The sequence below is a fragment of the Sipha flava genome, unplaced genomic scaffold (genome assembly GCF_003268045.1).
Source record: "Sipha flava isolate LNK unplaced genomic scaffold, YSA_version1 553_pilon_pilon, whole genome shotgun sequence".
NCBI lineage: Eukaryota > Metazoa > Arthropoda > Insecta > Hemiptera > Aphididae > Sipha > Sipha flava.
In genome coordinates this window covers 1-14841 of record NW_020273536.1, presented here as the reverse complement: position 1 = coordinate 14841, position 14841 = coordinate 1, and the positions used below count along the sequence as shown (strand labels likewise).

Below are 14841 nucleotides of genomic sequence, written 5' to 3'. Positions count from 1 at the left end.
AACTAAATAATAATATTAATAAAAAAAAAAAAAATTGTATTTCAGACAAAGCAACTTTTTCAACACTTACTATACTTATATTCTTAAAAAAAATTACAAATCAGTGTCGATGTTCCAATAAGTTGTTATTACATTTGGAAAAACTACAATCAGTAACATAAAGATATAGGACTAGTTGGTTTAATCATAAATATCTTCACGGTCACATACATATTGCACAATATCTTTAGGTTTATGCAATTTTTCAGCATCCTCATCAGGAATTTCAAAACCTATACATTTTAAAATAAATATTAGTATCTTGCTTCTAAATAAAATAAAAATGTTTAATACCAAATTCATCTTCTATAGCCATGATTACTTCAACATGATCTAATGAATCTAATCCTAAATCATTGATAAAATGTGATTCAAGTGTAAGCTGAAATCAATATAAATAAATCTATTAGTATTCAATACAAGAATATAATAAAATGGATAAATATTTTTTTTTAAGATATGAAATCGTAAAACAGATTCTTTTAGTAAGATGGACAATATATAGCCAAAAAAACTTTTAAACTTTAAGTGATCTACAAAATTATCAATTATGACAACAGTTGTAAAAGGTCCATATATTTTTGGTAAAATAAAATTTAACAAAATAAAATATAAAATTATTTTTCAAATTATTTATCTTTATGGGTATTTAATAAGATTATCAATATACATACATTTTTCATTACTTTTACAGAAAAAATATGGAAAAATAAAGTTTTTAACATATTTAGAAGAAATTGAAATACAAAATTTAGTTTATAAATCAAACAAAATGTATGTATAAAGTTGTCCTTTATTTAGAGATAAGCTCATATGATATATGTAGATGAAAACCATATTAGATTTGAATGATTAAAATCATAAGGATATAACTCATTTGTATGAATAGTTGCTAAATTTCTGTATACCTTATCCGGATTGACCTTGTCATATAACTGTAATACCAGTAGAACACGCTTTTTAATCTGGTCAATAGTCAACGGTGGCTTGACACTGTAATGCCGCACAAGTGTCTGAAATAATAAAATGTGATTTACATACCTTGTCTGCAGTAATTTTATCAAACGCACTGCACACTTTAAGCACTCTTTTTTCAATTTCGATCATAGACATTCGACTGGCTGCCGTTGTGTCCGAATAATGTCGACCAACACACACCTTAAAACCGGGAAATCAACTCGTTAGAATCTCGGATTTTCACACACATCGCGCACGCGTTTTCCTCCACACGGTGTATAAAAATAAAAAAATAATTATAATAATATGGTTGCATTGCAAGCGATTCTTACCGTAGGTACTATGCATTTTTGAAGATTAAGGTTATTGATGAATTTTGTTTCACTCAAAAGCCGATTGCCTGTACACGCTAGCGGGTAGCGTCTCAGCATCCGAGCACCGGAGCTTGTGAACAATGTACTGCGCAAAACTTTTCCTAGTGACGCCATTATTTAGCGAAATATCTGTTCGTCAAACAAACAGAAATAATATCGGACCTACAGCACGATTGAATGAGCTCCGATCGCGAATGATTATCAAGGTCGCAAAGCTGATACACCGCATATAAAACATATGTTTACATATTGCCAGTATATTTTTTCCAACGAACCTTTTTTTTTAGGTTATACCTTCGTGGGTAAGAAGTAATCTTTCCATTGTAACTGTGTTATCGTTCTATGATAATTTGAAACCAGTAGACTTCAGAACTGTGACTAAGGTCTTTTAAACTACTCTATGTTTGAAACCAACGTGTGCGCTCAGTTTTAATATTAATGTTACAGAATAAATTCAATAAAATATATTCTGTTCCGTGATAATAGTATCCTTAAGTATGCGTTTTGGACATGTACTATAGAGACATTGGCGGCGTCAGGTAGGGCCATAGCCCTACCTGAAAATAACTGGCCCTACCACTGACCTGACCTTAGACATAATAATATAGTCATTTTTCATAAGCAGAAAATATTAAATAATGGTATTTATCTTTTGTAAAAATCTCATTTTTGGTGGCTCTACTTTATAATTGTTGGCCTCCCGTTGGCTCTACCTAGTAAATAATCCTGGCGCCGCCACTGTATAGAGATAATGTTATTCTGTGGTTTGGATAACGGTCTTCGTTGTCGTTCCGTTGAAGGCACGAACTTTGATTATAATCATAGTTCGTGGTTGAAGGACAAGTCTATTTCGTTATAGTGATAACAACTAATTACGATTAATTGTATGTTATTAATGCTAAAAAAAAAACAAAACGGTGTTTTGGTTAACAGGAACAATAATGCATATATCATTTTTTCCCCAGTCGCTTGGCCACTCATGAGTAGTTCCATTTCCACGTCTGCGAGTTCTCGAACGCTTTATCAATCATTTTCGATATTTCTGTACTGCTTTCTGAACAATGGTAAGTCACTTGTGTACATGTAACGCAGTGATTCTAAGTTTGTATTATTTGGTATTTTTAATAATCTTTCATTTATTTATCAACAGCATCGATTGAGAAATATCTGTTGTACAATGTCTATTTCTGTTAAAAATCAGAAGTAAACTTACTTTGACTAAAAACAAAGATTAATTGATAGAAAATTAGATTAAAATAATTTTTAAAATCTATTATTTATAATAGGAATTGGGTTCAGCGTTTTGAAATAATCGGATTTTAAGATTTCTTTTTTATTTTAGTATTTTTTTTAAATAAAAATTGTTACGATTAGTTTATTTAATTTCTGGAACATATTTTTGCTCTCTAAAACAGTTAATTTAATGTTTTAATATCATCAGGTAACTTAAAATCTGTGTTCTATAAATTGATGTTTTTTTAATCATTGATAGGTATGTTCCATCTTTATATTTTATTATAAATAATATTGATTATTGATATTCTATTTCCTTCGACAAATCTGAATAGTGTATTTATTTTTAATTAATAAGTATTTAAATAGGTATTTTTGTATATATGCAATGTATGTATTAGGGTGTTCCTTAGCTATAGATGATGAAAAAAAAATAGTAAAACTTTTTTGGGCTTACCCCTTAAAAATGTGTGTATGCATATATAAATTAATTACCAAAAATGTTGAGGCAATCAAACAAGGTTAACCCGTACCGAATTGTACCTAAAGTTTGAATTAATTCAATTTTTAAATATTTATGAGAATTTTTTATATATTTTTTAAAATATTTCGTTAATCATTAAGTAAAACTAAATCATTTATATAAAATGTTTTAAATAAAGAAAGATTGTCTATAAATTATGTCTTAGCAAGTTTTTAATATCTACTGTTCATGAGATATATTGACTTAAATTTATAGAAATACCGTATTCTCAAAATTTTTCTGTTAAAACTTTATAAACATATTATTATTAATGGTAAATATTCATCAGAATTAATGTACTATGAAATAATTTTATTTATTGAAGTATATAATTAATTATTTAAATTAATATAATTTTTTTAATGTTTCCTTTTTACAATTTGGATACATTTTTCTGTGTTCTTGAACACAGTTTAGTATATATTGTTTTTGCTCTTCGTTGACTGTTAACGCTTCATTAAAGTTTGCCATTAATTTCACACCCTTTTCAGTTGTATTATTGACTATTTTTAGAGATTTTATTAATTCTTTGTCATTAACAAAACTGATATAGTTATCCCACGATTTTGGATCGTATTGTAAAAAACTAGTATCGATACCAAATTTGGTGAATAGTTTCAAGCTATTTTCTGAAATAAATTGATCAATATTTATTTCTGTAAAATATAAAAATAATTTCAAAAATAAATTGTATTAGTTTGTATTATTATTTAGTTTCTATTTATGTCATTATTTTAAATAATGTACTCACCATTAAATTTTTCATCAATCTGATATGGTTGAAGTGTAAGTCTTTAAGCAGAGTTAATTGATGATTTTTTCTTTAGAGCTTTTACCATTAAATGTTTTGTTTCTAAAGGTATCGATTCGTCGAAAAACGATAGAGCAGCAGCTTCTTCGGTAAAATACCATAAGTGATTACACAATTTTTTGATAGCGGCTGTAGATATTTGACTATCAACTATTTCATAAGATTTTAAAGATTTAATAAATTGTAAATCTAGGTTTGGAGCTTTTATTGGCAATGAACAAGTAAACCACGCTTTGACATAAAAGATAACGATGAAAATACAAACTTCCCCAATTGCTTTTTTCTCAGTGGCAGAAATATCATACTGATGCCTAAATATAAATATTTTCAAGCAATAGATTTCTTGAGCCATCTATCAAGCTTGATGAATTGCACCCGGTGGATGAATTTTAATTTTTTTTTCAAAATTTCCACCAATAAAAATTAGTACCAATTCTAAAAACTCATTGTAATCATTGCGAGAATTTTTAATTTCTAATAGACTTCGTACAAAATTAAGAGTATCTTCTCTGATATTTTCTATGGCACTACTACAATATTGATCTTCTAATCTACTTATAAAATTACTAGAATCAATATCAATCCATTTATTTTGGAAATTTTTGAATAATGGAATAGATGGGCTCATAGTTACTTGAGGTATTTTAGTTTCAAAAACACTTCTTAACACTAACTCGTATATGTGGTGTCTGCAAGGGAAATGAGTTAATCTTTGTCTAATTTTTGTTCAATAAGAATACATGCTCCATTCAAATGGCCTGTATTGAATGAAGTAGTATCACAACATAAACAACATCCAATAAACCCCATTCATCTAAAGCATTATATACAGCGGTCGCTTGTTCTTCACCGGTTGACCTTTGAAGTATTGGAACTCCGATGATTTGTTCAATATTTTTACTAGTTACAATAATTGGAAGTCATTCAACGGTCGTATTGGGCGAGATTCTTGAAAGCGCGATTTTATCATTCTAGCACGTTCACGACGTTACATTTCTCGTGCTCTATGTATAGAAGTTGAATTATATAATCATCGTTGTCGAATCCTAATGCCTCTAATATTGCTTGTAAAACGTAAACTGAGTCACGAACACTTAATTTGCACCAATCCAAAGCTCCACATAATTTTTGTGTAATACAATTTATTTTTCCTCGCCTTTTTTTTTTTAATGGTGATAATTGTGTTTGTTCCTGTGCAACACTTGTTTTCGTGTTAGATATTTCATCATTTTCTGAACTATCAGTCTCATTCTCCACGTTTTCATTCAACTGCATAGAATTATATACCGAAGTTGATGCAATTTGCAATTTGCAAAATGGCAATTTTGAACCTAGAATTTGAGTTTCTTTAGATCCAATTAAAAATATATGATCGTCTTTTCGAAGTTTTAAAGACATGTTCGAAGTACAAATCTAATTGAATAATATAAATAATAATTATTTTAACGATACTTAATAAATAAGTTAAATGTTCACGAACACAAAACTAAACGCACTATACGCATAACACGACTATTCGATTCGTACTAAATCAGTCATTAGACTTTTGTTGAATATTAAGATAAACTTATCTATTAAACGATAAACATACGATACGATAAAGTTATTTATAAAATTGTCAGCCACAACAATATGTAAACTCTTATATTAGATTATATAACATATCTAATAAATAATTATCATTATTTATAATATTTTTAGTTTTAACAGTAAAATTTTGAGAATACGATATTTCTATGCATTTAAGTCAATATATCTCATGAAAAGTAGAAGATATTAAAAACTTGTTAATACATAATTTATAGATAATTTTTTTTATTTAAAACATATTATATAAATAATTTCAATTTACTCATTGGTTTGCGAAATATTTCAAAAAATATAAAAAATTCTCATAAATATTCAAAAATTGAATTAATTCAAACTTTAAGTTCAATTCGGCACGGGTTAATCTTGTTTGATTGCCTCAACATTTTTCGTAATTCATTTTTATATGCATATACAGGTTTTTAGGGGGTGAGCCAAAAAAATATTTAAATTTGAAAATTAAGGAACACCCTAGTATGTATACATACCTATGTATACTTAAAAATATTTATTTTTTAAAAATCTGGAAGTGCCTTAAGTGTATAGTGTTTAGAGTATTTATATTATATAATTTTAGTTTTTTTTAGTTATGTATGAAAAGTGTATACACAGATTACCATATTTTATATACTAATTAAATACTTTTAATATTAATTAAATATGCTAAATAAGTAAATTGATAAATTGTTGTTCTATTATTGTGTTATTACTTTAAATTATTTAAAAAAAAATGTATATCATTCATACAATCTTTTTATTTTGAAATTGTGTAAATAGTGTGGATAGCATTAGGTATATTTTAAATCATTTCTTGGCACCTTGGTTGGGAACTTTTGAGGTATATTGTTGAAACGATTAAAATTTAATAAACAGTTATATAAAAAAAAATCTGTAATTCAAGGTATTTTGTTATATTGCTTAGTATTGTTACAGTTTTGAATTAAATAATAAATAATTTACATAATAGTCTATACTTTATTCTTATTTATTCAAGACCTATAGACTCTATAGGTCTTGAAACAAAGAATTGCATTGTTTCATTGATAATAAAAGTATGAGTTTTCAATATATTGATGTTTTGTTGTAAAATCCAATAAAATTATTATCTTTTTTTTTATTATATTATTTATATATTATATATAAAAAACATGTTTATTCAGATAAATATGTTACATTCATAAGTACACATTTGTTCTCCACAATAAATAATTGGTTAGCAATTGAACTTGAATGTTTATACATCTAGTCTGATAACATTAGTCGAGAAAAATAATTTTAATAATGTTGCTAATGAAACAAAATATGTTCATCTATTTTAATTTTTTTATTTTTAAGTCATGATTTTTGTGTATATTTTTAAAATATTAAACATTTTTTAAATTTCTATCAATTAGTTTTTCACCCAAATAAATAAAAAAATTGATAAAATTACAGTTATAAAATTATTATGAAATCTCCTTAAGGAAAAAGATCAACAACTCTTATTTTATAAGATTTTATAATTACTCTAATTGTATAAATAGCTTTTTATTGTTTATATTTTCAAATTGGATGTATTAATTAAATTTGTTAAATTATAGTACCTAATAATAAGAAAAAATAATTTTCTAACTAGGTACTTTATAATTTTTTTATTTTAACTAATATTTTTATTAAATATTTCAAGTTTATGTATACCTATTTATTATTATTTTTTTAATTTCCAGGAATCTGAATATGCTAAAAATACTTCTAATTATAAATATTCTATATCAGATTTAGCATTGACAAGAAAACAGCAAGATTTTTATGAAACTAATGGATATTTAGTAGTTCCTAAACTTGTTCCAGATTATTTGTTAGACAGATGCTGGTAATCATATTTCCATTATTTTTAATTTATATGAAATTAGTTACAAGTAACTAAGATTTGTTGTTGATGTATTTTATTTTAGTAATCGATTCATAGACTTATGTCATGGAAAAGTCCCACAAAATCAAATAACTTTGATGAAAGATGTGTCTCGCATGAAAGCTGGTTATCAAGGTGAATATTTGTTTGGTAAAGCCCAAGATATTCTATGGGATGAAGAATTTTATGAATATGCTAGATATCCAAAAGTAAAATTCATATAATATTTAAAATTACTAACCAATAATAATATAAAGGTGTTTTGAATTCACGTAGATGTTGGATTACATTGAAAGTTTTATAGGACCAAATGTTATGGCGATGCATTCAATGTTTATTAATAAACAACCTGATATTGGTACTAATAGTTCACGTCATCCACTTCATCAAGTAAAAAATGTTTTCCATACATTTTTTAATAAGAAAAATCTAATCATTATGTTTACATAATTATACAGTTTTTATTTTTAGGATCTTCATTATTTTCCATTTCGTCCTGCCAATTTAATTGTAGCGTCTTGGACTGCTTGTGTTCCTATATCAATAGATAATGGGTGTTTATATGTTGTACCAGGAACACACATAAGTGATTTGTATCCCCATACTTATCCAGACCCTAAAGAAGTGAGTTAGTAACTTAATACCAAATTTTATTATTAAAATACAGTTAATTATTTTTAATTTAAATTCTGTTAATCAATATATTTATTAACTGAAAAACACTTAAATGATTCTATAACATTTGCATTATAATTATTTCTTAACTCAAACATATTTACATCTTATCTTATTTCATATGAGTTGTACTCAAGTTATACTTTTATAATAATTAAAATTACTATTTATTGAATGTAATTTTTGTTTTTATTAAAAATGTTCAAATATATTTGTTTTGTTTTTTTTTTTTAAGGGTGAAATAAATAAAATGTATCATGAGATGAAAATTAACAACTACAATGATTATGAAAAAGTATTCTTGGAAATGGATAAAGGTGATACAGTATTTTTTCATCCTTTATTATTTCACGGATCGGGGGTAAATAAAACAAAAGTAAGTATATTAATTAGTTTCTAAGCGAAACAAAGAAGTTCCAAGAAATTACAATCATTGTTTTCTAATATTTAAATGTTTTCATTTTGTTTGGTTGTTAAAAAAAAATACAGCATAACTGTTACAAAATGGTTAGAATTATAATTTATAAATATATGAATAATATAAATGTTTAGTATTAATTGCTAATATGAATTTCCTAATTTTTCAGCTTAGATTAAACAAATTTTATATTATAGTTCTATAATAATTAATTTGTTACTGTAATATGCGAACAAAGGCAGATTAAAAAAAAAAAAAAAATAATTTTGATTAAAAATTTTTAATATATTAAATAGTTAAATAAGTAAATGTTATTTTTCACCTTGTGTTTGTTTTATTAAAATACTATTTATATATATTATTTATAATATTTGAAATATATTTATTTTTTTTTTAGGGTTTTCGTAAAGCTATTTCTGTTCATTATGCATCATCTAACTGTAATTATATTGATGTTACGGGTACTACTCAAGATAATATAAAAAATGAAATAATTGATGTAATGGCTAAAAAGGGGATAACAGATGTTGATTTTACAGTATGATATTAACATTATTCATTACATATATATATATATTAAAAATTCAAAATTTTTTTTTTAGTTTGCTTGGAAACATCGTTGTCGACTCATTCGTGGTACCAAAGCTAATTTATAGGACTATTTGAATTTTATGATTACATTTGGTTGTGGTTTTGTTTAAAATATTTTATTTATATTTTGCGTGGAATTTTTATTTAAATTCATATATTATATATTTATAAATTATGTTACCATTATACTGTTAATTGTGAGATTTTTTATTGTATGATGTATTTTTATTTGTTTATTACAAACAATGAAAACTTATTATTTCACAAATCATATTTTAAATTTTATAAACTGATTTTTAATAATATACCTAGATTATTTTTAATTTGGGTCGATAAAATACCATTAATTGTATTGCATAATTATAAACTGAAAAAATTGCAGTTTCATACAAAATTGAAAATATTTCTGTTTAAAAATATTTAAGTTTTAAAGATAATACTTACATATGTGAAAAAAGTTAAATTCACTACAAAAAGTAGGTTTATTTAAAATGTAGTAGTATTTTTATATATTTTATATATTTTCTTCCTATGTACATTATAGCTGTAGAATAGAAAGAGTTATATAAAATGTTATATATCTTGATGGTATTAGAAAAATGTCATAGTTAATTCATAGTTTTCAGATCTAACTAAAAGAGACAAATTCTTGTATGATTATAAGGAAAATAATCATTCAAATAATTTATTCAAATTAAGTCTTATTCATCAGAATCAATGAGTGACTAATTAATAAATGTTAAATTATGAAGATATTTTGTTTTGAGATGATTATGAGATTATCAGATTATGAGGGCATGCTTCTGAAGGAATTGAATCTTTGAAATGTAATAGTTTTTAATCAGTATAAAAATGATTTATATGAGCTTAATGGAAGAATTTTTCTCCATTGGAACTAAATTTCTTTTAACTTTTAGTTTGTTTTTTTAAATTATATGAACAGTGTAACTATTTAAATATAATGTCTGGTGTGGATAGTTCTTGTATAAAACACTATTTATTTTCTTTGATTGAGGATTGTTTTTGTTGGAGCATAATTGAATTGTATTATGCAAGATGATAACTTATAATCAAAATCTTAATGGAAAAAGATTGAGCTGACAACAAGAAAAAATATTTTTAATAATGCTTTCAATGGATTTTTGTTATATATAACTTTTAAACACAGGCAGATTTTTCAAAAGGCAAAGTAGGCTGCTGTCTAGGGTGGCAAATGTAGTGTTTTATTAAAATACATCATTAGTGTAAAAAAAAAAAAAGAAATAAAAAATTCCTTATTTTATATTTACTTAATTGTTGAAATAATGGTGGTTCATAAAAATTATCATTGTACATTTTCATTAAATTTTTAAATATAAAAGTTACATAGGTACCTGTTAATTAATTTATTACTTTACTTTTTTTTTTTTTTTGAAATGTAAATTTATAATGTACTAAAATTTCAAATAATGTGTAAGTTATTAGTAATAACTTAAAAATTTAGGGAATTTTCTGAACTTAATTTATTTTTAAAATTTTATTTATTATTAAAATAAATAATCATATGCATTTCAAATTTGTCTTCTGTGAAGCTGTGTCGTTTATCGGTTAACATATTTTTAAAGACTGAAAACGAACCCTCGATGTCATTCGAAGTTATTGGGGCATATTTGAAGCAAGTGGTATGTCGATAATCGACTGACAGCAAGAGCGATTAAGTTTACGTCGTAATCGATTATTTATTTTATAACTATATATATATATATATAAATTATTATTTAGTGACTATGAAATTTATTTTTAAATTTTCTACTAGATAAAATATTATTTTATACATTTTTTTTTTAAATTTTCACTTCAATATGCAATAAATTTTGAATTTTGCCAAAATATGCAAAAATATGCAATAACCTCTAAATATGCAGAAATATGCAAAAAAAAAATTCACCATTAGCTTCAAATTATGATGATTCGTGGAGACAACTGACAAAAATTCAAAAATATTGAAAGGAAAAAAATATACGATTGCATAGAAATCCGCGCTCTAGTTATTACATATAATCGGTTAAAAAAGCATTAAATAGCTGTGTCAATAGGAGTTCATCATGGGTTTAGTGAGTCCAAATCGATTGCAGTATAGATACGTCGAGACCATGAAAAAAGTAGAACTCATTGTAGAGTTTTATTTTAATTTTCATATTGCTACTCTGAAAAAATGTATTCAAGTATATAATCTAATAATCGGACAGATACTTTTTGGTAAAATATTAAACTTTAGTTTAAATTGTAGCGGTCACAGCTGTTGAGTACAACCCGTGTGTATTATAATGGTCTATGTTTCGTAACTGTAGGACGTCGAATATCGTTTAAATATTTGATAATATGTATGGTATTTGTGTACCGTCTGTATGCCTATTTTTCTCATAGAATATTTAATGAAATCTAATTTTTACTATCGATTTCTTTTTACAAGGACATTTTAAGGTTTTTTTTTTGTGAACTCTCAAAGGAAATCAATAAAATAATATGCTATTTTTTTTGTTGTATAGATATAGCTTTAAAGTTCTTCTAGTACCTTTTCTAGTAGAGGCTAAAAGGTTTTTATTGGTATATACATTAGGTACCGTTACAATTATTTTTTGTAACTAACAAAATACATATATTGTATTTTAGATTTATTGGTAACTTTAAATTAGAACTAAAAATAATGATAATTTTATAATTAAGATAAAAGTTAGTTATTAATATTTTAGATTATAAATGCATAGTATAACTTCATCACAAAACTCAAATTCAAATTTATTGCTTAATATCCTATAAATATGGTATACTCAGATCAGTTTAGTATTTGTTTTAAAAATAAATTAAATTATTTATTTTTATTTTTACGTATTCTTTAGTTCAGTATTTCCTAGGTTTAAGGAGGTCTTGACTAGTAATCAGGGACAAAAGCATTATAGTTATATTTTTGTGGTCCATGTCTCTACGTGTGTGGGTATCCTTATTACTATTGAAAACACAAAACTGAGTACGGCAAAAGGGTTACGCGGACCCATGGGCGCCCGGAGGGGAGGGGGCATTCCCACCCCTTGCAATTCAATAGAATGTTGAATATTTTAACTTTTATTTCAACATTTTATCGATATTTTTACTTTAGTGTGTGCCGTGTGGTGTTGTTGATCGTAATAACAATATATTATTAGGCGTACCTACAAAATAATGCGTATTACATTAATCGCGCAAAATTAAATTCGTTTCAATTCTGTGAATTGATATTAATCGCCTAGTGTGTAAACCACTTATGACGATCGACGCACCACGCACACATAGTTTCAGTTTTATTTAACTAATTTTTTAGGTTGTAAGGAATATATTTTTTAATGTTCTTTTTGGTGTTGGATTTCATATAATTCTAACACAATTTGTAGTTTACAAGGAATAAACTTTTTTTAATGTAAGGTTAGGTTAGGTTAGGTTTAATGGTTAAGATAAAAGGGTAATAAAAGATCTAATGTAAATTTCGCCAGTTTTTTTTTTCTTACCTGTTATGGGTATATGTAAAATCGTCCAGTTTTTTTGTGTTTTGACTGTGAATCCTTTCATATTCATCTAAGAAATTTATTTTATAAAAGTCATCGTCATTGAATGTTCATATTTTTAGTAAAGTTCTTACTGAATTTCAAACCCATACTTACATAAAACTAAATGGCATAGGTATCTCAAGTAAATAAGCTAAATAATTCGAAATATAAAAAAAAAACGACAGTATTACAGGATGCTATAAATAGGTGCACTAATAGAGTAATACAAGACTTAGAATATTTACAAATTGTATCACATAATTTTAGTTTACATACATGACACTATATATTTTTTTGATTATTAGATATAACGATTATTTTGATATGATATATTTTGATTTTTTTTACTGTGGTTTAAATATTTAATGTAAGCGATATATTATATCATAATTTTTTTTTAATAATATATCACATTCATTTTATGCTACTACTAGATTTTTTTCAGTGGTGGAGTTAACATGAACCCAATTTACCTGTTTTTTTTTCTGGTGGAGTTTACAGTTAAAAAAGGTACTTGTGGCGGAGTTTACGTGCGCCCCAATAGATATATAAATAAAAATATCGAAAATAGCTGTAGACGTTAAACATATCGTATTTTACTAGCGATATTTATAAAACGATAAAACATCTCTAACGGTCTAATATCTCAAAAAAGAAGTATTTTTTTTTGCCCATATGAAGGGTTACACTTAAATCATATATGATAAAACTTGAACGATAGCGTCAATGTATCCTTTGAAATTCAAATTCCGGCGGACGCATTTCGATATTATAACATTATCGTCATTGTTATTCTTTTTTTTTCTTATCGTGATGAAATTTCGGAAATGTTCATATTCACATCCGGCATAACATGTCAATTAAACAATTATAACGCCGATAAATGCGGTGCACCTATTATAGTAAAATATTTGTTATTCAGTCGTTTGTTTGACGTGGAATACATGTTAATAGCTATACGCAATACAGATAAATTTTAACGTTTGGTAGATTGGAAATGTCGTACATTTGAGTTAACAATAATAGTGTATGACACCTGGAGTGTTTGCAGATACCCGTCGGCCATAAACTACGAACGCGTAATTTTATCGTAAAAACAATAATAATTTTCGGGTAGTTTCTGATGCTGCGTAGTATCAAAACTGAATATTCAAATGATTTCGAATGTTTTTTGTCGTGAACAAATTTTATGTTACAGTTAAGCAACAAAAATGAACAATAATGTAATATAAGACCAAATTATATTAGCAAAAGTACAAAGTGAATTTTCAACAAGGTGTACATACGTTAAGATATGATCGAATTGTGTATTGCAAACGGTTATGTACCTATTATAATAAATACCCTAAATAATATACTAATATTATTGACATGGTTTTCGCCATTAATGATGAAGAATAAATAATCATTATATTATATAGAAGTTGGTTAAAATCTTGAATATCTTAAAATATTAAAATATATTTAACTTATCTTTATAAATTTTACATAATATTTCGTTTCTTTTTACAATTTCAATTTTATTTCAAACATTGTGCGATAAATATGTTTATTTTTTATTCTCTATTTGCAGTAGTTGTATTAATTTTTGTATAAGTTAGGTACTTGATTTTCCGGCTGGATGCATGGTACAAGCCAGGGGCGTATTTAGACTTACTTCTAGGGGGGAGGTGCGACTCAAATTTTTGGGAAAGTAAAATTTTTAGTAATATTTAAATTAGGTGAATCCTTAATATTTGTGTTTTTTTTTTTTTTAATCTAACACAGGATTCACTTAGAATGGACTTTTGTGTAGTTCTTTTTTAACACCTGACTGTGTTTTAAAAGTTTCGCTTGTGTTTTATTTGATTTTTCACTAAGTATGGACCAGGACTTAAATCAAAATAATATATATTGTTTACCGTTATGGGACATTTAAACGTTTTAAACAATTGAGCGTTTAACGTTATAAATAATTTAAACGTTATTAAATTTAAGCATTTAAACGTTAAACAATTTTAAATGTTTAAAATATTTTTTGTTTAGCGTTTTGCGTTCTATAAATTAGTGTAAAATTTGAAACGTTTTCAAATATAGTATTTAGCAATCAATACTATGTGAAATAACATTAAATATTTTAAATATTATATTATATATATCAGTGGTGTATTGGTAAATATATTTGTGGGTATATGCACTAAAA

General features: G+C 25.5%; 2 protein-coding genes and 1 pseudogene across 5 annotated transcripts; 1 reads left to right on the top strand and 2 right to left on the bottom strand.

Annotated features, from left to right (window-relative positions):
- Window positions 1–21: 21 nt before the first annotated feature.
- LOC112691050 (acyl carrier protein, mitochondrial) lies at window positions 22–1579 on the bottom strand. 3 transcript variants are annotated; one of them, XM_025565174.1, is made up of 5 exons: window positions 1329–1579; window positions 1117–1197; window positions 948–1052; window positions 334–421; window positions 22–272 (listed from the first exon to the last, which is right to left on the bottom strand). In XM_025565174.1, exons 1-5 carry the CDS (start codon window positions 1482–1484, stop codon window positions 181–183), a joined length of 522 nt encoding a protein of 173 aa, XP_025420959.1. In that variant the 5' UTR covers window positions 1485–1579; the 3' UTR covers window positions 22–180. The 3 variants fall into 3 exon arrangements, with proteins under 3 accessions (XP_025420959.1, XP_025420960.1, XP_025420961.1); XM_025565175.1 differs by lacking the exon at window positions 948–1052 and having other exon boundaries at window positions 1081–1197; XM_025565176.1 differs by lacking the exon at window positions 1117–1197 and having other exon boundaries at window positions 1329–1578.
- A 144-nt stretch (window positions 1580–1723) lies between these two features.
- Window positions 1724–9379, top strand: LOC112691047 (phytanoyl-CoA dioxygenase, peroxisomal-like). 2 transcript variants are annotated; one of them, XM_025565171.1, is made up of 9 exons: window positions 1724–2254; window positions 2336–2434; window positions 7231–7376; window positions 7459–7624; window positions 7692–7805; window positions 7887–8039; window positions 8326–8466; window positions 8906–9046; window positions 9111–9379. In XM_025565171.1, the coding sequence occupies exons 2-9, from the start codon at window positions 2432–2434 to the stop codon at window positions 9162–9164; spliced, it is 918 nt and encodes a 305-aa protein (XP_025420956.1). In that variant the 5' UTR covers window positions 1724–2254; window positions 2336–2431; the 3' UTR covers window positions 9165–9379. The 2 variants fall into 2 exon arrangements, with proteins under 2 accessions (XP_025420956.1, XP_025420955.1); XM_025565170.1 differs by having other exon boundaries at window positions 1724–2434.
- LOC112691048 lies at window positions 3442–5556 on the bottom strand (annotated as a pseudogene).
- Window positions 9380–14841: the final 5462 nt, after the last annotated feature.

What these genes read in the sequence shown, in the direction of transcription:
- LOC112691050 (XM_025565174.1), bottom strand. Translation starts at nt 1,484, where the DNA reads ATGGCGTCACTAGGAAAAGTTTTGCGCAGTACATTGTTCACAAGCTCC. An exon ending in AAAAATGCATAGTACCTACG is followed by an intron (nt 1,198 to 1,328) that starts GTAAGAATCGCT and finishes CCCGGTTTTAAG; the next exon opens with GTGTGTGTTGGTCGACATTA. An exon ending in GGCTATAGAAGATGAATTTG is followed by an intron (nt 273 to 333) that starts GTATTAAACATT and finishes TAAAATGTATAG; the next exon opens with GTTTTGAAATTCCTGATGAG.
- LOC112691047 (XM_025565171.1), top strand. An exon ending in TATTTGTTAGACAGATGCTG is followed by an intron (nt 7,377 to 7,458) that starts GTAATCATATTT and finishes ATTTTATTTTAG; the next exon opens with TAATCGATTCATAGACTTAT. An exon ending in CGGGGGTAAATAAAACAAAA is followed by an intron (nt 8,467 to 8,905) that starts GTAAGTATATTA and finishes TTTTTTTTTTAG; the next exon opens with GGTTTTCGTAAAGCTATTTC.